The sequence below is a fragment of the Pinus tabuliformis genome, chromosome 7 (genome assembly GCF_031772625.1).
Source record: "Pinus tabuliformis cultivar Carrire ecotype Pingquan chromosome 7, CPIR1, whole genome shotgun sequence".
Classification (NCBI taxonomy): domain Eukaryota; kingdom Viridiplantae; phylum Streptophyta; class Pinopsida; order Pinales; family Pinaceae; genus Pinus; species Pinus tabuliformis.
In genome coordinates, this window is record NC_142293.1 from 1932895054 (window position 1) to 1932918990 (window position 23937).

Below are 23937 nucleotides of genomic sequence, written 5' to 3' on the forward strand. Positions count from 1 at the left end.
AAATGGCAAAAACAATGAAAAAAACATAAACAATGTTTAAAAAAAATGAAAACAAAAAAAAATTGGTTCCCATAGTCATACCAAGTTACCCAACCCAAAACAATGAAGAAATACAAAAAATTCTTTAAAAACAATGAAAACAAAAGAAAAATGGTGTCCGTACCAAGTTTCCCAACCAAAAACAATGAAAAACATACAAAAACAATGTTTTTAAACAATGAAAACAAAAAAAAAAATTACTCATACTGTTTCTTTGGAGAAATTGGTGGTCTCCTCTTGATTTTCTCCTCTAAGCACTTAGATTTAGTTAAAAACCCTCTTCAGCTTGGTCTCCAAGAGCTCCTCCTCCCTCCGCGCGCCACTGTCCAAATGAGCGCATGAAAAACCCAAAAAAACGTTATAAAACCACGCTGCCACGACCCCCGACGATTTTTTAAGAAAAATCGCGATTTTTTCAGTAAAAATCGGCAAAAAAAATACCGGCGATTTTTTCGTATATTAATCGCGATTTGATCGGCAGAAGGAAAAAATTGTGATTTTCACAACACTGGTTGAAATTCGTTGAAATTTTGGGATCACGTCGACATTTGAAAAAAATGAATTTTGAGACCTTAAACATGCAAAATAGTCAATTATTTAGCCTTAAATCATCAAATTAGGGTTTCAGGTCAATTTAGGGTAAAAGAGACCAAGAAAATGGAGAACCAGGCTAAGGGAGGTGAATTTGTGGGGATAAAAGTGCTAGGATCATATATCGGGGCCCAAGGATGGAGGATAAGGCCTCAAAGAGGCAACACTATGCTCGATGAGGCTAGCGTTAGGGGTATGGAGGGTGTAGGGGCCTAGGACAAGGCCTAAGGCCTAAAGGCCAAGGAAAGGGAGCTGCAATCCCTTAGAGGGTTGCGACCTAGGGAGAGAGGGAGAAGAGATTCGAGGAGGAAGGTCGAGGGAGGAGGGTTGAGAGAGGGGAGGTTGAGAGGAAAAGAGGACGCTGCAAGGCCTTTTGGGCCTGTCGCTATGGCAAAGAAGGGAAGTCGCAACCCTTAAGGGTCACGGCTAGCCCTACGAGGGCTAGAAACCAAGACACTGGAGGGAGAAACGCTGACACTAAGGCTTAGGAAGGCAAAACCGGGGCTAGAAGGATTGAAAAGCTTGAAACCCTTGTTCCAAATTTTTTTATGCTTCAACTCTTTGATTTTTTGAAAATTCTTCCGTGGAAACCCTGCAAAAAAATATTCCAAGAGACTAGATTTTACCCTCAAGGGCCTATATCTAGCTCTTCTTCCACTTGACTCCTTGATCTAACCTGTAAAAATAAAATTTACAACATCCAAACCCCAAATATATACAAAATAAATTTAAAGTATCCCAACCCAAGTTATAAAAATAATTTACAATTTAATTTACAAAATATACATCGGTTTTTAAAATAGATTTTGAGAAATTAATTTTTATGATATTTTTCCCTTGAAAGAATGGCTAAAACGCTTCAAAAAAATTAATGCTCACTATGGCCCAAGCGAAGATTCAATCCACCATATAAAAACTAGAGATCCAAGCAAAGTAACCCCTGCCCACAATCTGTGAACTTGGAGACCAAGGATTGAGTACTTGCACACACTATGTATTATCTCAAAATAATAATATAAAGCACCACATAAGAAGCCTATAGTCAATACATACCACAGATCAACGAACAAGAACAGTTTGAGTTGCACCCCAAAGTCTTATTATATTAGAAAAAATAGTTCCTAGCGGGACAATAGTTTACAAAATGCTCTTAACAACAATTCTAGCCAGAGATCAAGATGACTAGAGACTCAATTGACTCTCTAATTTATAGATAGTTCCTCCAATTGGAAAAATAACGGCTAGTTTCTTTGATCCTTGTCAAAATAACTTTGGTCGTTGATGAACACTTCAAGATCTATTAATCTTGGCCCTTGATATTTTATTTTTGAGGAATTTTCGAATTTATCATTTGTCTCCATTTTAGTTAGCTCAAAATTAATTATTTTGAGCTAATTTCCTAAAAAATTTGACATTGACTTAACCACTAAGGTGTAAGGGTCCAAATTTTCCTGAAATATACAGTATTCAGTGTTCCCTTGGTGGAGGACCTTTAGAAATTTAGTCTTTTAAAACCCACAGATTTTTTCCACTTGGAGAATTTATTTTCCTAAGACAAATTAATTTGACTCTAATTAATTAATTTTTTGGCTTATGGTTTAATTTTATTTTGCCAAAAAAATTAATTAATTTACACATGACGAGATTTAATTATTTTTCCAACCATTTAATACATAAGATTTTCATTTACAAGACTCAAAGAGGGAATACACATTTGGCTTAGACCCTTAAGACACATAACCTATCCGCGACACAATATGATTTAGTAAACCAAGTGATTTGTAATAAAATGATTTAGCCAATTAGCTTAAATTATTCGCATATCACTTTTACATCGGCTCGAAAAAACACTAGGACTCATTTAATAATTCGACAATAAATTTCACCCTAGCTTTAGGGTTTAAGCTGGAGGGAAAAAACTCCTTTGATTAGTCGTGTATAGAAACACAGGTAATCAACGAGGTTAAAAAACCTTGTAGGATGGAATTTGTCATCAAATTATAGGCTTACCTAGGTTGTTACATAGACTCAAGGTTTTACTAAGATCATTTACAATATATAACTTGTAGAATGGGATCACCATGACACACTGATTGTTGATCTGTGATACAATCCTTGTTGAAAACGTTGGCACTTCTGCTTCCTTGGAACTTTGTCAATTTGAGTGCAACAACACCCTCTGACCCAATGTTTCCTGCAACATAGGGAAAAACCAACCATATTCGAACAAGCCGCTAATCATGATGAATGGAAGAAAGCCATGCAAGAAGAATATCAATCGATCATGAAGAATTGGGTTTGGGAAATCGTCCCTAGACCTAGTGACAAATCTGTTGTCACCTCTAAATGGATCTACAAAATCAAACATGTTGTTGATGGAAGCATAGATAAATAGAAGGCAATATTTGTAGCAAGGGGTTTCTCTCAAAAGGAAGGAGTGGACTACGAAGAAACATTTGCTCCTACAGCCAGGTACACTACCATTAGATCCTTGATTTTTTTAGCAACCACTATGGGATGGAACATCCACCAAATGGATGTCATAACAACTTTCTTGAATGGAACCATAGATGAAGAAGTGTACATTGAACAACCAAAAGGTTTTGAGATACATAACAAGGAATCTCATGTTTGCACGTTGAAGAGAGCTCTATATGGCTTGAAACAAACACCCAGAGCTTGGTATGCAAGAATGGATGCCTATCTTTTCAGAATTGGATTTGTCAAAAACTCTGCAGACTGAAACCTCTACATCAAAGTAGTAAAGAATGAACCAATCATTATTCTATTATATGTGGATGATTCACTCCTTACAGGTGTGGAGCATATAATTCAAGATTGTAAAAATATATTGGCAACAAAATTTGATGAAAGCTCTAGGACTCCTGCATTATTATTTGGGCTTGGAAGTTTGACGGAAACTTGGAGAGATATACCTTTGTCAAGGAAAATATATAATCAAGGTTCTACAAAAGTTTGATATGATGGACTCCAAGCCCATGACAACTCCAATGATCACTAATTAAAAGAAATTAAGAAGTTTAGATTCTAGCCTTGTTGGTCCCACATTTTATCTTATCGTCAGTTGGCTGGTTCATTGATGTATTTGGTGAATACTAGACCCGATATATGTTATGCAGGAAATTTTCTAAGTCAATTTCAATTAGAGCCACGTCATGATCATTGGATAACTGCCAAGCATATCTTAAGGTATTTATGTGGGACTATTCATCACTGCTTAAAGTATGATGGAAAGGAGATCAAATTAACAGGTTTCACTATTCTTATTGGGGTGGCAGTGAGACAGATGGAAGAAGCACTACTGGTGGTTGTTTTAGTCTAGGATCCGCGATGATTTCTTGGATGAGTTTAAACAAGATTCAATTGCTTTGAGTAGTGTTGAGGCGCAATATGTTGCTGCTTGTGAAGTTGGAAAAGAAACAGTTTGGCTAAGGAATCTTTTGTCAGATTTTTTTGGAGGACTCTTAGATCCCACAATTATAAATTGTGATAACCAAAGCAACATCAAAATCACTGAAGACACTGTGTTCCATGCAAGGACTAAGCATATTAATAATAAGTACTAGCAAATAGACTAGGAAACTCGTTCTTCTTGATGGGAACTCTTCCAACGAGATAAATCTCAAGTTTTGTCTCTGTCACCTGTGAGAGAATATATAAAAAACAAAATATTAGAAGATAAAATCAACTGGTAAGACCTCTTTACCTCAATATCTCTTCCAACGAAATAAATCTCAAGTTTTGTCTATGGCTGTCACCCGTGAGAGAAAATATATAGAAAACACAGTATCTGATAAGACCTCTTTACCTCAATATTTGTAGAAATCCTTTACTCCATTGAAGCACAATGTTGAAATCCGAGTAATCTCACTCTCTTGAGCCAGCTAGGGTGTCTAGTTTCAACGCCAAAGCTAGCTATGGTGGCTACAGTTTCTCAAACCCTAAGCTTTTTCTCCAAAACTTTAAAAGATCATTTTCTGAAAATGCAAGTGACAGAATGAGGATTTTTTTCACTTTTCCACTTTTATAAACTTGTGACCACTTTTGTCGCTATTTTACCTTTTTAATTTTTTATAAAATCACTTCATAATCTTTTTACTTTATAAAATTAAAGTGACTTTTCACTTGCCTAGGAAATGCCCCCTTTTTCACTCCTTAGACTTCTACAATGTTTTCCTAGGTGAATCAAGTTTTCTTATTGAAGTTTCCCCGCCTTAGCCTACGGGAACCATGTTAGGCTAGCGGATTCCATCATATGCTTCCTAAGTGGCTGGGGAGATTACACATCTTCTAGGGTTAGGGCACTAGCCCTAAGATGGTGAATAGGTCGACCTAGTAAAATATAGAAAACACGATTATTGGGATTGTTAGGTACATGTGTTTAAGCTCCATAGATCTATTAATCAATCCAAGGGATTAGCACGTGGTGTCAAGTGAATATTAACCACATGATCTCAACAATCCCTAACAATTAATATTATTGGAGACTGGAGTACCAATTTTGTGTAGGGGATTTATTGTATGGCTGGTGGATTTGTTGGGTAGCAAAAGAGTGGCAGTTGTATGGTTCACAAGATATGTGATTGATTGACGACAAGTATGGATGTAAATATAGCATCACAAACAACAATAGTTGGCCATACAGTGGACAAAATGGTGGTCTATAAAATTGAAGATTGCGACATTGGATGAAAAAGGATTTATGGCGTATTGAAAGTAGTATGGAATGATTGGTATGAATTACGACGAATTGGAAGTTATATGGAATGATTGGTATGAATTAATTAAATAATAGATAGTATAGGTTCAATTTACAATGGTGGTTGTACAGTGGGTGACTCATATGGCAATTATATTTGATGGTGTGGCTACTATATCTAGCAATTGTTGTGTTCAAACAACTGTGAATTACAAATGTAAATTCTACAAACTATAAACTTGTAGTAGAGCTTTCTCGTCTTTTCTATAATTTTTTCTCGCCCTATTTTAAAAAATTTTCACCTTCTTTTCTGTAGCAGAATAATTTCAACAAACATATTTTCTGAACTTAGTGTGGCTAAAGGTCTGATTGTGGTCAATGAATAGAATTACAAAACTATGGAAAACAGGGTTTGGCCAAAGGCTAGATAAATCAGAACACGGGCAAAGGCTGAATCAGAAATGAATCTTTGATACCAAATGAGATGAATAATGTTCGTTCACACACAAAATATTTAGAATATCTAAAATATAAAAACATCCATAAGGATGAATAAACTATATATATATATATATATATATATGTATGTATGTATGTATGTATGTATGTATGTATGTATGTATAGAGAGAGAGAGAGAGATGAATATGATATGTTTCGAAAGTATAATGGGGACTTGTATATATACTATATGAGATGACTTGTCATGAACAATCATGTCCTTTGAGACATGTCCTTTCGTAATTATTAATTATACTTCATACTCATTGTTATTATTTATATTTTATATATATCTATGTTCATAACATTACATAGCTTTAATAGGGCCCTAGGGTTGAATATTAGGCACTAGAATTTATTGTTTTTAGGAAAAATGAAGTGGGGACGCCCACATGCACCCCTTTTGGGGAATGCGCCCCCCACATTGGAGAAACATTTTCCTTTGCATTTCTCTAGGCATCTCCTAATCCCCGAAGCGTGGGAAACATGGGGAGCACACATCCCACCTTGGGGGACACATCCCTATAGAACATTGATAAATACTTGATTAAAATGTGACTAATATATCTTTAGGTATGTGATTAATTTCACTGTTAGTGATAATAGAATGATCATGCATAAATGCCTCATATTACATTTGAATCCTCAGTCTGCAAAGGTCTTCTTCTAGGGTGACAGTTTTACGTTATTTGTTAGAATATGATCATAGATTTGTTGATCTTTGTGGCATTAGTTAGTCTTCTGCAGAAGCTAAGTGTCTAACATGCATGAGAGAGTCCTCTTTAGCTGCTTAAAGAGGAGCAATTATTATGATTTCTTTCCTAAGTTCTTCCTAAGTATATTGTACCAAGAGGAGAATTTACTCTTAATATCAACTATCGAGGAGAAGGGTTTTGAGGTTAACTTTACAAGTGGATGGGTGCTTGTTAGGCAAGAGGAATCTTACCTTAGATTGTGGAGAGTGATTGGAGGCAGAGAGTGTAACTTGTACTTGTCGAGAGGGCGACTAGTACAAGCCTTAGTGCATGACAATGACAACTTGTATGAGTGTCACTTAGGTATAGGTCACTTGCACTATAGAGCTTTACCATGGTTAGAGGAGATGGTCACTGGTCTTTTGGAGTTCAGTGTAGACCAAGATTTAGTCTGCAAGGAATGTTCCCTTGGCAAGTATGCCAAGGTTGTTTTTGCAAATAGTGAGACTAGGTCCAATGTTGTGTTGGATTTGATACATTTAGATGTGTGTGGTCCCATGTTAGTGGAGTCTATGATGGAGTATTGCTATTATGTGATATGTATAGACAATTTCTCCAAGAGTACTTGGATATAATTCTTGAAGACCAAGGATGAGGTCTTTAGTCAATTTCAAGAGTTTAAGGCTCTTTTGGAAAACTAGACAGGGAGGAAGATGAAGATCTTGAGGTTGGATAATGGGGGTGAGTATGCCTCCAATGACTTCTGCAACGAGGCAAGGGTTAAGAAGGCACTGACAGTGCCATATAATCTATAGCAGAATGGAGAGGCACAAAGGAAAAAATAGCCCCTTCATTAGGGTAGCCAAGGCTATGATCCATGATTATGACCTGCCTATGTTTTTGTGGGAAAACGTGTGCAACATGACTGTCTATTTGCAAAATAGGTGTCCTCACAACATTTTGTAGGACAAGATTGCTCAGGAGGCTTTCATAGGTGTGAAACCGAATGTGAGCCACTTTTGCATCTTTTGTAGTCCAATTTATGTTTGCATACCTCCAGAGAAGAGGACTAAGCTAGAGCCCTCGGTAGAGAAGTGCATATTTGTTGGATACAACAAGACTTCAAAGGCCTACAGGGTGTGCATTCTAGTAGAGAGTAAGACTATTGTTAGTAGGTATATCAGATTTGATGAGGGTAGGACCTTTAGGAGGTCATATGGTACAGATCCATTAGTAGTAGATGATTAGGAGCAAAAGGCTCCAAAGGTTGAGGAAGGGATAGCAACAATAGTAGCTAGGACATAGTCTTTTGATTAGGATGAAGAGCATGAGGTTTCTTCAAGCTTTGTTAGGAGGAGGCTAAGATGGGTAGAGCAAGCCTTGAGAGATGTTGAGGAGCACGTGGGGCTCCTTGTACCATCTTCAGGGAAAGTAGGCCACTGAGGAGATTTTCCAACTAAATGGCCTTGATGAGCAACATTAGTGAGTTTGAGCCTTCCATTTTTGAGGAGTAAACATTCTAGGAGGTTTGGAGGGATGCCACGGTGGAGGAGTAGAACTCTATCATGATGCCTTTATTGTGTTGAGGCTTGAAGGAAAATCAACGGTCACTTCTTGATGGATATATAAGATCAAACATGTCACTGATGGCAGTGTTGAAAAGTATAAGGCGAGGCTTGTCACGAGAGGGTTCTCGCAAGAGGAGGGAGTAGATTATGAGAAGACATTTGCTCCTTTTGCTATATATGCATTTATCATGGTTGTTATTTCCATTGCTTTAGAGATGGAGTGGAGGATACGTCAAATGGATGTGAAGACAACATTCCTTAATGGGGTCATTGAGAAAGTGTATATTGAGCAGCTCTAGGATTTTGAGGTGCACGGGAGGGAGGTTCATGTCTGTAGGTTAAAGAAGGCATTGTACGAACCTAAGTAGGCACCTAGAGCATGGTACTCGAGGATTGATGGATATTTGTTAGGCTTGGTCTGCACCAAGAGTGAGGTGGATTACAACTTGTACTATGTACTTGTTGGTGATGATTCACTTGTCTTAGTGCTCTATGTGGATGATCACTTTCTGACAAGATTTGAGAGGCTCACAGAGATTTGGGATGGAGGATTGCAGTCTTATGTTGACACCAATGATTGCCAACTTGAGGAAGCTCAATGCTTTTGAGATTGAGTTGGTGGATTCCACATTGTATAGGTAGTTGATAGGTTCCTTGATGTATCTGGACAACACCGGGTTGGATATTTTTTTGCTGTCAACACCTTGAGCTAATTTATGGTGGAGCCTAGCAGTGGGTGGCAGTGAAACATGTGCTTGGGTACTTGAGAGGTACAATGGAGTATGGACTCAGGTATGTCAGGATTGGCGGAGTGTAGTTGGAGAGCTACACAAACTCAGATTGGAATGGGAGTGTAATGGATAGGAAGAGTACTTCAGATTGCTGTTTCAGTTTGGTGTCAGTTATGATGTCATGGTATAGCAGGAAGCAACATTTTGTAGGACTTAGCTAAGTAGAGGGCGAGTACATAACAATGAGTCTGGCTAGTTGTGAGGGCATATGGCTTCGCAAAATGCTTACAGGTTTATTTGATCTTGAGATGGGGCCCACCATGATTCATTGTGAAAATCATAACTGCTTTAAATTCTCTGAGAATCCAATGTTTCATGACAGGTCCAAACACGTAGAGTTCAGGTACCACCTCATGAGAGACAGGGTCTATAGAGGTGTTGTGAATTTGTTTTACATATTCACAAATGAGCAGGTGGAAAACATTCTCACCAAGCCCCTGGTGAAGGGGAAGTTTGTGTCCTACAGGGACAAGTTGGGTTGCCCTTGCTAGGAGGGAGTGTTGATGTTTGTAGCATCAAAAGGTCCTCTGCATAGGCTAAGTGTCTGGCATGCAGGAGATGGTCCTTTTTAACTGCATGCTGGAGAGGAGCAACTATTATGATTTCTTTCTTAAGTTTTAAATTAGGAAAAGAACATTAATTCATTTGTTGTTTAATGTTGGGTATTGGGCTAAAGTTTCTAAAGATAAATAATTTAATTATTTAAGTGACTTAGATCTAATTTCCAGAGTCGATCCTTGTGGGTTAGGATTTAATCCTAGTCCTCTATCACTTTGGAAATTAAGAATTTGGCTCGATGAAGACACAACACAAGTGTGATTGAGAGAGATTTTCTCTAGGGGTGAGAGGCTCATTTACTGAAGAGAAGAAGAAAGTGTGCAGCAAGGATTTTAGGGAAAAAGAATTTGTGAGGGCCAGGTTAAGGGGAGATAGGCCAAGACTTGAGGAGAGGGGGACCAAGATTTGTGCAGGCTGAAACTTAGAAAGGAGGCCGAGAATACTGCAGGGTACGTGGAACAAAGGAGAGGCTGAAACTTCAGCTAAGGGAGGCTGAAATTCTTCTGGGGTGCAGCTGTACAGGGAGGATGAATAAGTACAGGTGGAGGTTGAGATTTGCCAGGGCCATGTCATCTTCCAACATCTGATTTCAGGGGCTGTATTTGCCCTTAGGCCAAAAATCCAGTGGGGCCATTTCTAGGTCCAATTATTTTCCTGTAATTTCTGTGCAGGGTCAAGGCGCTAAAGTTTCCAGATAAATTAATGTGAAGGAAGATTTAATTGGGCAGATTTATGTGCTGTTTGTGACTGATTTATCTGAGTATTTTCAGCGGCAAATTTGTTGTGAAAAGTTAAAAATACCAGTGTTTATTTTCAGCATTTGAGAAAATTAATTTACTGGATTAAATAAATTTCTGGGTATGAAATAATTTGTGTGAAATAGAGCCGATCTGATATTTAGAAATTAACAAGATTTGTTCTAACTTCTTTTGTTTTAGTGATGTTTTGATTTACTTTATCATAATCAATTAATATTATTTTCTAATCAGCTATACTTTGTACCAGCAGTGCAAGTTTATCTTAGTCATGAGTCTCACTGACCAACTTTTATCTTAGTCCTATTGACCTACATTTATTTGATGGACATTAATAAAATGATCTTATCTTCTTAATATGGTTTAGTTGCAAGTCCATTGTTGGGATTAATTATGAAGCTCCCCAAATTTCGTATACTTAATTTCAGCTAAATTGAATTCTTTACCTTTTTGTTTAGCAAATATGGTGATGTAGCTACTAGCTACCCACCTTAAGGCCAAGCTTGTTTTGTTACTGGTGTCTCAGTCCTGAGCATTGCTCATACATTAACAGCATAGTGTTCTAATATTTTCTTATTTTGTTTGTTCTATAAAGCACTCAGGACTTGCATTTTCAGATATCACCATCATCTTCTCAAAACATGCTAATTTAGTGCCAATTTTGAAATAGGGCTGGGGCAGGTTCAAATGAAGTTGGGAGATCTTAAGAGTTCTCTATCAAATTTTGAAAAAGTTTTGGAGGTACACCCTGAGAATTGCGAGAGCTTGAAGGTTAGACATGTGTTCTTGTTTATCAATGCTTCAGAGTTCAGTTTAATTATTCAAATATATATAATTAGCTGATGCATGTCTCTTGCATATTCTTTTTACAAGGCTGTAGGATATATATATGTTCAACAAGGACAGGCTGAGAAGGCTTTGGAAATGTTTAAAAAGGCAACTCGCATAGATCCCCGTGATGCACATGTAAGTTGGAGCTGTTGCTGCAGCTGCATTCTGGAACTAAACTTCTTTCTTGTTAAGGCATTGATAAGGATGCACTGTTCTCCCTCTTTCAAGAACTCTTTGCAAGTATTTATTTGTTTATTTCCAGTGTACAAACAGTTGTGAGGATAGTAGTTTTAACTGTTGTCGTTAAATGGAATTGAATTTTATCACTTCATGAAATTGCATTGGAGGTCTTTCTGTAGCTGCTTATGCAATATGCTTTTATGTGCGACATGGATCTGTTTTCTTTCTGACTTATGAGTACAGAATTGAGATAATGATTTTAGACTAACAGCTAAACATGTAAGATGGCGTCATTATTGGCTGAATAGCTGTTTCTAAGTGCAAGTGTTGGTCAATCCAAGAAAAATAATTATGCCTCTTTGTCAGGGATCTGAGTTTTTAAAGTTTCAGATAAACTTTTCTGATTGCATTACCTATATTCGTATGACATTAAATATCAAAGAGATATATGCGAGAAAATAAGCCGATATAATGTACTGGTGGATACATGCAAGCGAATTTTTCACTTAGGAAAACCACCTAGCAAATAAGCAAGTGGAAGTGCAAATGTTCATAAGGGCAAATTGGTGATTTAAGGAAATTTCCCCATATGTGATAAATAAGATAGTAATGGATTGTTAAGCATATGGATATGCATATGCTAATTATATCCCATACATATGTATATCTGTCTCTTTTTATGAACCTTTTTTTTTGCAATGTAATAAAGCATTCCACCCTCCAGAGTCCAGCCTGTAAGCAAGGATAAGATATCTTCAGGGCTCAAGGCCATTTAACAAGAATGCTCAAAGCCTTTACAACAATATACTCGATATGAGTTCTGTTGAGAAACCAAGTGTAGTGGAATTAGGCTTGATTTCTCTATTTGATAATTACTTGTGAATGTTTAGATTTCTTCTCTATTGTTTTTTATGTCTTCTTCATCAAGCAATTATACAAATATTCAATCTTGTGAATGTTTAGTAAGCCATGGTATTGGCCAATAGTATTGTAACCATGCCTATGTATAGGTTAATAATCAAATGGTAAAGTGGGGGTGAATCTCCATGTCTAAGAAACTTATTATATGTTTTTTTAAATATATGTGTTTAATTCATATATTAATTCTTTTTGTAATTAATGATAATAATAATCTAAAATAAAATTAAATTTAGTTCATTTTTATGATTTGTTTGAATTTTGGCAATGTGAGATGTATCATGAGGTAAGTTTTTTGATGCCTTTTGTTTACCAACCATTTAATTTCTATGGCTGCGCTAGTATATGTTGTTTGTTGAATTTGCATTGGAGGTCTGAAATGTTTGCTTGTTTTGAAACCTTCTACAGGCATTTATTGAGATGGGAGAGTTATTGATTTCATCAGACACCAGTGCAGCATTAGATGCTTTCAAGACGGTAATGTTTAATCCAGATACCCACTTTTTTTTCGTGCCTCTTATTATTCATATCAGATGTCACATATCTGCCAAGTGGTCCTTTAGTTCCTGATAGAGATAATAGTGTAGGAGATTCCTTTGCTGCTTGGGTTTGAAGATTTAATTCAATTATTTGTCAAGTAATTTATGTCAAATCTGAACGTTTGATGCATCTTCTGAACAAATTTGCAGGCAAATTCTCTCCTAAAGAAAAGCAGAGAAGAAGTACCCATTGAATTACTTAATAACATTGGAGTTCTTCATTTTGAGCGTGGTGAATTTGAGGCAAGGAGCTTTTCAGTTGTTTCACTAAATTTGTGCGTTGTAATTTACTTAGGGTTGCCAACAATTCTACTTATTTTTTTATGTATAGTAATTGATTCTCCACCATTGAGCAAGGCAAATTTCTCCGGCCACTTGCTCAGCTTAACGAGTTTATATGCTATTTAATAAACTTATTCTATGAATGAGTCAACTAAAATCTTATTAATGGAATCAACTGATTCTGTGCTGTGGGGCAAAGGAACTTCTTTTAATTATCGGTTGAAAGTTTAGAGGAGTAAAAGTGCTAACGTCATTGTTAGCCCTAGTTTTGTCACTGTAATTTGCCTTGAAGTGACTAGTACATATCACTTAATGAGTTATATTTAGGGTTCCTAAGGTATATCACGATGCCCTCTTAATGAAGCCCTAATTAGTTGAGTGAATGGATGTTTATCAAATTGAAAACTTGCAATCTCTGGAAATAAATATTCAACAACAAATCTTAAAATCTCATTATAAATTTGCATGGTTTAATGTTAAAAGGAATTCTAACCAATTATATATTACTGGTATTTTGTATTAGGCAAGTAGCATTAGTTCAAGATTAATGAAATGGAAGCTGTGTTCATGCAGTCTTGCATAAAGGTGCATTCTAAATGTATCTTCAGCATCTTACATACTTAAAATGACATTTGGTAATATGTTCTTGTAGTTGGCTCAAAAAACTTTCACAGATGCATTGGGAGATGGTGTTTGGCTTGACTTCATCAATGGAAGAATACATTGCCCCAATGTTGATTCTGCAGCTTTTCCTGCACAGTTCAAAGATACAGATTTCTTCCATCAACTGGAAGAAGATGGAATTTCACTTGAGTTACCTTGGGAGAAAGTTACTACACTTTTCAATCAGGCTAGACTGTTTGAAGAACTCCACGAGTCAGAAAAAGCAAGTATTTTATACAGGCTGATCTTATTCAAGGTATTGTTCCTTTCTTGGCTATGCTCACATCTTGAAGTCTGATTGTAAAGTGTTGAGCTCATCTTAAGACTGCTGATTGAAGTAAATTCTAAATTTGTTTTGTACTATATCTTATTGATTCGAGTTTCTTTAGTTTTCACAAAATTTCATATGAAATATTTGAATGTTTCTTCTTCTGAAAATATTGAAGATGCATTCTTTGAGTGCCAATCATTTAATGCCCTACAGTTAGTGATCGTTGAACATGTTTATATTTATATTTCTTGTGTCACATTCATTTATTGCATATCAATCAGTAGTCAATAAACATGCTTATTGTACTTGTGGATCTTTGTTGTTGATGTGCTTTGAATATTCATTACAAGGATAGGAATTTCTATGGTGAAGTTTCTTTCTCAAAAACAAGTTCCAATGCTTAGGTTAAAGTTGCGAATTACATTAGTGCCAATGCAAAGTGGGAGTGTAAGGACCATTGAAAATAAATTCTTGATAGATGATTGGCTGAAAGAGCTGGTTTGGGATGCATCTTGTTATCTAAAAGATATAACCTACTTTTGAGGACTGGAGGAAGTTGTAGGCGAAGTTGAATTTGACTTAAAATTTTTTCACTAGATATACCAAGAAATATAAATAATGAATGTATAAAATTATAAGTGAATGATGGCTTTCACATTTGAGTGGCCTATATGTAGATACAACTTGAAGTGACCTTTGTGCCTTTTTAATGAAAGGCATGTCTTTTAATAATTATTTATTATATTTATCACTTACCTTTCATTTCACTATTTTTTATATTATCTATCATTTATGCTTATTTATGTATATAACAGAAATTGGCTGTTCTTTGGTGTGGTGTGTTGTCTAGGGATCTAAGATGATATATTCTGTTGACACCTAATCCTCAACAGATGGGTGAACTGGACAGTCATCAAGAAGATGAACTGATCCGTCATATTTATGTATATAACTGATAGTTAGCTAATGAATAAATCAATCAGTTTTTTCTTTCGCTCATTCATTCTGGAGTTACCCTGGCCTGACATGGTATCAGAGCACAGGTCCCAGAAATAGTTGTAACTCCTGCTGTCCTGAGCGCTGCATCTGCCTGAGCGTTTGCCTGACATAACTCCTCTGCTCTCTAGCGCACCAGCGCTGCATCTGCCTGAGCGTTTGCCTGACATAACGCTCTCTGCTCTCTGGCGCACCAGTGCTGCCTGAGCGTTTGCCTGACACACCCTCAGATTTCATACGTTCCACATATGTTTTGATGGTCTTCACTCCCACTTTCGCTGGATCTGCAATCTTGCTGCCTTGTTTCCCAATAACTTTTCTGATTTTGTTCGAAGCCACAACAATCCTGAATACATTGTCTCTGCCTCTAGTTGGCCGCTTGGCCCGAAACCCCATCGGAAGAGTACTGTTCCTCGCTCTCACTGGACTCGTAATCGCTGTTTTCTTCCTGGTCCGTTTCGCACGCCACTGACCCACTGACTGGGTTTTCGGCATTCTCTTTATTCAACTCATCCTCGCGCCCCCCATTGATCTCTGTCTTCTCGACAAAATCGCCTTGAACGGAAGCTTGTGCTTGAGACCCGACTTCATCATTTTCTGAATAATTCAACTTCGTCTCGGACTCTTCTTTAGCCCCAGCTTGTTCGATCACGCCACTGGGTTCCGTGTCATGCTGCGCCCCTTGAGCCGTGGGCCTCAGACTTTGATAAAAGCCCCTTGCGGCCACTGCTGCACCGCCAATATCTGAATCTCGTTCAAATTGCTTGGGATAAAGACTTCTTCCCACCATAATTCGATTCTCATTGGGATGCTCTCTCATGACCAGATCCAAGCACCGCAGAAGGTCCGCATTTAATTCTACATGGTTCTTATCATTGGTGTTTAAAAATTGGGCCAAAGACACTCCACTCAGCTCAAGCCCAGTATACTTCAGCGCCACAGAAAACTCTTTGGCTGCGGCCTCTTAATGATCCCGTTTTTTGTCCCGAGATATGTCGTTTCTGTAAACCGTATTGTCATCAATGTATGTAAGCTTTGTTTTTTTATGAGTTGTTGATTTAGCAGCACGAGCCTTTAAATATTCCACAGCCTCGTTATGGTATTACACAGTTTTATGTGATGGTATGATAGCAGTTTTGGTTGAGCAGTTGAGTCAAAGTATAAACGTTTGTTGAATTCATGGTATCAAAGCTCATTCAAGTATTGTGGTGTTTTCAGAGTGTTTTATATATCAAAGCATCTGTAGTATTGCATGATATATATTGATATATTGAAGTGATATATTAATACATTGAAGTGATGCCTTGCGCATTTTTTTTTTCAAAACAATAGTATTGCAGTGATATGTACAATGAAATGCTGATGTTTTTTAGCAAATATTAGAGGGATTTGAAGGCTGTAACGTAAGGATTTTTTATCAGCAGAAGTAATTTTTTTACAGAATGCATTCAATCATTTCTATGGTAGGAATAGTTCTCACTGGCAAGGAGAACTATTCAGAATGGTCTCGAATGGTAAAACACACCCTCATCTACAATGAGTTGTGGAAAGGAGTGTGTGTCGGAGAAGAAGACAAAGACCCTGTGCAGCCTACATCAGATAAAGAACTTGTCATTTGGGAAAACAAGAACAACAAAGCCTATGCATTGATCGCAGCATCTGTAAATGAAGAAGTAAGTCGTCATATTTCATCCTATTCCACTGCCTTGGAAGCTTTACAAAAGCTGAAAAAACTCTATGATACACATTCTGCACTAGAATTTGTTCAACTCATGATTAAACTCTTCACTCTTGAACTGAAAAATAATGATCCTCTTGCTCTTGCATCTGAAATAAAGTCTATAATGCACGATATTAAATCCACTAAGGTTGAGCTGGATATCTCTCTTATTGCCTTTCTCAAAGCACTCTATCCTACCTACTCCAATTATCTTGAGTCTTTACAAGCAAATGGAAATCTTAAAGATATAACCTTTGACTCTCTTGTGAAAAAGTTTGCTGAAAGAGAGAAAGCCTTTGGAAAGAAAACAGTCCCTGAATCTTGTGAAGAGACTGTTTGCCTTGCTCATAAAGAAAAGCATCCTGCTCAAGATTCTACAAGAGGAAGAGGTGGACGAAGAGGAAGAGGAAGATACTTCAGAGGCAGGGGGGGCAGACATTCTCAAGCAGAAAAGGTAGATCTGCATTGCATTCGCTGCAAACGAAATGGATCACATGATGCTTCTACATGCAAGCTACCATGGGACAAAATTGAGCAGAGAAGAAATCAACAGAAAGGTAAAACTGATGACACAGACAAAGGTAAAGCACCTGAATCCGCTCACTATATTGAGGCACAATGTAACATTGGAGTAAATGAAGATTTGTTTAATGCTTCACTTGCTTCTTCGAAAAATGACTGGTTGCTTGATTCAGGGGCAACCTGTCATATGACTCATAGGAAAGATTTTTTTGAAGATTTCACTGATAATGTTGATGGAGCAGTATACTTTGCAGATCAGTCAAAAATCAAGCCATCAGGGCTTGGCACAATCAGGCTTAAACTGCCTGGTCTTCCAGACTTTCTTCTGGATCATGTTCTATATCTCCCACAGCTCAAAAGAAACTTGCTGTCCCTGGTCCACATCCGCCAGCAAGGTCACTCCATTCATATGTTTGATGGCAAGCTTGAGGTAAGAAAGGCATCTGACCACTCACTTGTCATGAGGGGTATAGAAGAAGAAAGACTTCTTAAACTGCAAGGAACTTCTGCTTATGCACAACATTTCTCATATATTTCTCATCATGAAGAAGGTACACTTCCATCAAGTTTATTATGGCATGCTAGATTTGGACATTTAAACTATGATAGTCTCCGCTTGTTGAAGAAAAATGGTGTTGCTGGTTTGCCTACAATTCCTAGAAAACATAAGCAATGTGATGCTTGCATTCTAGGAAAGCATAGCAAACAGTCTTTTCATGATTCACCAAGAGCACATAGGAAGCTTGAACTCATTCATTCAGATTTATGTGGTCCAATGCCTGTTTCTTCTGCAAATGGAAATAAATATATCATGACATTTATTGATGATTACACCAGAATGTGTTGGGTTTATTTATTGAAGAACAAATCTGATGCTTTTCAAACATTCAAGAATTTTCATAAATGGATTGAAAATGATGCACAATCTCATATTGGGTCTATTCGCACTGATAATGGAAAAGAATATACATCAAATGAATTTGAACACTATCTTCGCCAACATGGGATTAAACATCAAACAACTGTGCCTTATAATCCTCAACAGAATGATGTAGCTGAAAGAATGAACAGAACAATTTTGAATATGGTACGATCCATGCTTTTTTTCAAAAATGTAAAGACAATGTTTTGGGCTGATGCTGTTCTATGTGTTGCATATATAAAGAATAGATGTCCATCTAGTGCTATAAGAAACAAGACTCCTTATGAATTGTGGTATGGACATGTTCCTTCGGTAAAACATCTCAGGATTTTTGGTTCCACCTGTTATGCTTTAATACCAAAGGTACATAGAAACAAACTTGGTACTAGAAGTCGTAAGTGTATCTTCCTGGGGTATTCAAACACATCTAAAGCATACCGCCTCTATGATGAAGTAAATAAAAAGTTTGTTTTATCTAGAGATGTCATTTTTCTTGAATCATCCAAATCTGACAGTGTTGTTGAGCGCCAACTTGATCGCTTGGATAAATTCACAAAACCGAAATCATTTCAAGAGTTTGATAATCAGATTCCACATCTTGAAGGGGGGATTCCTATACTAGATCAACATTTGGAATCTTCTTCTGAAGAACAATCTCCCCTGCATGACACTCTAACAACGGATGATGCTTTAAGTGATGTAATTGATAGAATTGGGAGACTCAATGTTGATTCAGACCCAACTCAATCAACAGAGCAGCCTGGACCATCTCAGAAAGGTCCCCCAAAGTGGCTGACAAAGACACTTGAAAGTGTTCATCCTGATGAAATTGGAAAAAAAGGAACCAAAAATACAAACCGACAAGATGGAGGTGATGTAGATAACTCTAATTCACCTGTTGATATGGATGTTACTTATGATTGTGAATTGAACTTGTCTACAGATTTTGAACCAACTTCCTTCAAAGAAGCTGCTTCTCATGATGAATGGAAAGAAGCGATGCAGAAGGAGTATGATGCCCTCATAAAGAATGGCACTTGGAAGATGGTTGATCCTCCATTTGGAACCAAACCAATTGGCTGCAAGTGGGTCTACAAGAATAAATACAAAGCTGATGGCTCACTTGACAAGCACAAAGCTAGGCTTGTGGCAAAAGGTTTTGCACAGAATGAAGGGGTCGATTATGAGGAAACTTTTGCCCCCACAACAAAATGGGCCACCATCCGGACACTCTTTGCACTAGCTGCTCAGAACAGTTGGAAAGTCCATCAAATGGATGTAAAAACTGCATTCTTGAATGGAGATCTAAAAGAGAATGTTTTTATGTCCCAGCCTGAAGGATTTGCTGTGAAAGGACATGAACATAAAGTATGCAAACTTGTGAAGTCCTTGTATGGCCTCAAACAAGCACCACGAGCCTGGTATGAAAAACTAACTGATCATCTTCTGAAACTCAACTTCAATCATTTTGATCTTGATGATGCAACTTTATTTGTCAAGAAAGTTGGCAAAACAGTTGTATATCTTGTGGCATATGTAGATGATCTTTTAATGACAGGGAACAATGAAAGCTATATTGCATCCATAAAGAAAGAATTAGGAATTTTTTTTTGAAATGACTGATTTGGGCTATGTTCATTACTATCTTGGCATTGAAGTAACCCAACATCCAAAGTCCATATTTCTTTCTCAAAAGAAATACATTGGAGATTTGTTAAACAGATTTGGCATGACAGAGTGTAATCCTCTTTCTACTCCAATGGAACAAAACTTGAAGCTCACATCTATTGAAGGAAAGGAATTTGAGGATGCAACAAAGTATAGACAACTTGTAGGAAGTCTCATCTACCTCACTACTACCAGACCAGACATTTCATTTGCTGTTGGAATCCTCTCTAGGTTTATGCAAAAGCCTTGTGAGGGACATTGGTCTGCTGCAAAAAGAGTTCTAAGGTACTTGAAGGGAACTCAAGACCTTGGAATCAAGTATACACAGGTGGACGACTTCAACTTGATTGGATACTCTGATTCAGACTTCGATGGAGACAAAGAAACTGGGGTATCTACTTCAGGATATGCTATGAGTCTTGGATCAGGAGCTGTCTCCTGGAGATCACGCAAACAATCAGTACCAACAGATTCCACAACAGAAGCAGAATATGTGGCAACAGCTGAAGCAACGAAAGAAATTGTGTGGCTCAGGAAAATTCTTGAAGATTTGCAGGTAAAACAAATACAATCAACTCCACTCATGATTGATAACACCTCTGCAATAAAGTTGGCCAAGAACCCAAAGTTCCATGATCGTACTAAGCACATCAATACTAAATATCATCTGATCCGACATCATGTTGAGGCCAAAACAATCCATCTTCGTCATTGTTCCACAAACGAGCAAATTGCAGACATCTTCACCAAAGCGCTTGGAAGAGAAAAGCTTGAAAGATTCAGAACGATGCTTGGACTCACCAACATCCCTTCAGATTAAGGGGGGGAATGTTGACACCTAATCCTCAACGGATGGGTGAACTGGACAGTCATCAAGAAGATGAACTGATCCGTCATATTTATGTATATAACTGATAGTTAGCTAATGAATAAATCAATCAGTTTTTTCTTCCGCTCATTCATCCTGGAGTTACCCTGGCCTGACATATTCATAGGGGACTTGAAGAGGTATGGTGGCTCGTTGTTGGAGGTTGAATTATCCCTTGAGATCTTAGGGATCTAGTTGTTGAAACAATGACTCTTTGCCTATGTCTTGGTGATGTTGTCTGCTAGGGACACTATAAAGAAATATATGATTAATGTTGAATTTTTAGCATCAACAGGTCTTTTGCATAGGGTTAAGTGTCTAGCATGCAAGAGAGAAGTCCGTTTAGGTGCTTGTTTAAGAGGATCAAGTAATATGATTTCTTTCTTAAGTTTTAATTGAGGAAAAACATATTAATTAATTTAATTGATTAATATTGGCTAATTGAGCAAATTTCCAAGGATAAATAATTTAATTATTTAAGTGACCATATCAGTAAAGAACACTGCTTGTGAGTGTTGAAAATTGTAACTAGGTTTGGTCTTCATAGTGACCTGTTGTAATCATGACATTGTATACTTTGTATAAAGAAAGAAAAAGGAAGAAAAGAAAAAAAAGTATTTTATGTGAAGCATGGGTTTCATGCTCAAGTCTAGGTCAAAAGCATGTTCTTTGTGCTTCTAGGTCTTTCTAGGACAAAGAGGAATATATGTCATGTGTTATAGTTCCATTTGGACTCATTGTAACAAAGAAAAATATTTATTTTGTCAAGAAAAAATCCATTTATTTCTCCAAGACCAAGTCAGCCCTAGTCAAGGACAAGTCGGCCCAAGGAAAGGTTATTTGGTCCCTCATGATGGCTATAAATACAAGAAACTTGACCTCATTTGTCATTCTCACTAATCTCAAGTTCGATCTGCAGTAGCGAAGGAGAAGAGCTAGAAGGAACAAGAAAAGGAAGGAAGAATCAAAGTTTCCTAGGCTAATACCTCTCTTTGTCCACACATCTGAAGTTAGGGCTTCTGTGTAGCTGCGGTTGCAGAAGGCCGAAATTCTGAGGAGCAGTTGCAGTGCCGAAATTTTGGGACGAAGTTGTAGTACGTCAAAGTTTGGAAGTTGCTTTGAAGAAGACTTTGTTAGGGGGGCAGACTTGGTGCTTGGGAAAATTTTGGGCTTTGATCTTTGGGTCTTGGAAGTCTTTGTAAGCAAATTCTATAAGAAGAAAAGCATTTTTTTTGGGTTTTCCCCTTGAACGGGTTTTGCCTTGACTTGGAGCCTATATCTTGTGTACTGTCTTGTTGTGATCTTCATTGTTTTGGTAATTGCTTGATGAACAAAGAAAGTAATAAAAGGCCAACACACATCACAAGTAATTATTGAGTTAAGGAAAATCTATATAATCTCTAAGTCTCCTGATTTTCAAACATTCTACCCTTGTCAGTAGCTCTCTCCCCCGTTCATGCCTTTTGAAACTATATAGTTATATAACTTCATTATATATGATATAGTTATTATATAATTATATATATAGATCCATTATGTAGTTTATAACTATATAATTGATTAATAATTAAATAACTAATAGCTATCTATATATATATATATATATATATATATATATACTTAAGTTATAATCCTATTATTATTATTGGAAGCTTTATTATTAAATAATATATATGTATGTATTAAAAAAAGTGGTTCTCTCATACAAAGAATATATAATCTTTGGTCAAGTATCATTGACGAAATTATTGACAAATACAAAAGGATTCAATCATTAAAGAGAAAAAAATGGAGACTAGCAATCGAAGATTTTTAGGAACCTCATGCAACGCTGCTCCAGTGCTATTTAGAATTAAGGGGACTCTTGCAGGAAAAAATGTTACTATTTCTATTTCTCCCACCGAACGAAAAAATTATATAAAACCTAACCTTCCTAACCAATTGTTGATTTCTGAGTCAAATGTAATCGAAAGATTAGATGTTGAGAGAAACCCATGTGCAAGAGATATTTTGTGTGTAGACTGTATATGTAAATAAGTAATTGTTTTATTGATAAAATTTGAATAGTGTGCAATACCTTCATGGTGGTTTGCCTATATAGGCATTGACTGGCCACAAAGGATGTATAGTCATGTCTTTTGACTATTTATCCCTTCATAATAATAATGTTTATTATTTAAAAACTATATATGTAATTAATATTTCTATGAATATTTTATTGACAACATTGCCACCCCCTTTAGAGATGCTTTGTCCTCAAAATATAACATAAGGGTTTCCCTAGGAATGACATCTTTTATTTTGACTTTGTTTGTGCTTGTGAGTTGGTGAAATCCTCATGTGTATTTGCACCTTCCTTGAAGTTGGAAGCCTTAACACCATATAATTTTAAATGTTCGTATCTTGTGAGAAATGTGATGCCTTAGGTCCCCTATGAAGGCTAGGCCTAGAAGAAAGAGGGAGAGGTGATACAGATAATGTTTTTTTTTTGGTGATCACCAATGGAGGACCAGTGCCTAATCCTTTGGGAGAAATGGAGTCAAGATGATTCCAATGGTTGGTATGATTTCACTTAGTCAAGGAGGCCTCTACCACAATTTCACATGGCAATTAGGGCATCAGAGAATTGCTTCAAGGTCTTTATACTTTGATGTGCAATATGTAATGACTTATCTAGATAAAATTTCAACGAAATATCTCTAGGAACATTCACTTATTCAAACATGGCCCATGACATGATGCAATGCTAATAAAAGACAAATTTCCACCATTTCATATAAGAAAAGCAACAAATTTTAGCCTAGTATAGTGGAATTCCCCAACAACATGCATGTGGCATAAGAAAAAGACAAAATCACATTAAAAGAGCACTTACATGTGAGAACAAGTATATCCAATCATCATCATATGCCAATATAGAAGCTCCAAGACAAAAATGAAAAGATTCAAACATCAAAATTCATCCATCCATCCATCCAATTTCATCCTCCAAAAAGAATAGCGAAAATCTCACAAGAGAGAATGATCCATTCCAAGTGATGATGAGAGAACGAATCAACTCTATCTATTTTTACAATGTCTAATGAATTCGATTTAGCTTATTTTGGCCTAATTTAGCCCCTAGAATAAAATAATGTGCAAAATAACAAGTACTTTTGGTGACAAGCCCACCAAACTAGCTCAATAACAAAGGAGTAAGCCTCTCAAGAGGGTCGAATGATCAATAACATGTGTCGTTGGGCCTTAGAGGAGGCCTAATGAAGTCCATAGGTGCCATAATGTGAAATAAGACTCCAAAAATAGTGGACAAGGGGTTGGCCCCTTGTTCTCCAAGTAATAAA

General features: G+C 36.9%; 1 protein-coding gene across 1 annotated transcript in view; it reads left to right on the plus strand.

Moving 5' to 3' along the window:
- Nucleotides 1–23937, plus strand: part of LOC149256221 (protein CTR9 homolog) — a 168311-nt gene that overhangs the window by 87724 nt on the left and 56650 nt on the right. Inside the window, exons 10-14 of the mRNA XM_089460693.1 lie at nucleotides 10887–10987; nucleotides 11090–11182; nucleotides 12554–12622; nucleotides 12835–12927; nucleotides 13619–13885. Coding sequence (XP_089316819.1) covers nucleotides 10887–10987; nucleotides 11090–11182; nucleotides 12554–12622; nucleotides 12835–12927; nucleotides 13619–13885 — 623 coding nt within the window. The remainder of the gene's footprint in view (nucleotides 1–10886; nucleotides 10988–11089; nucleotides 11183–12553; nucleotides 12623–12834; nucleotides 12928–13618; nucleotides 13886–23937) is intronic.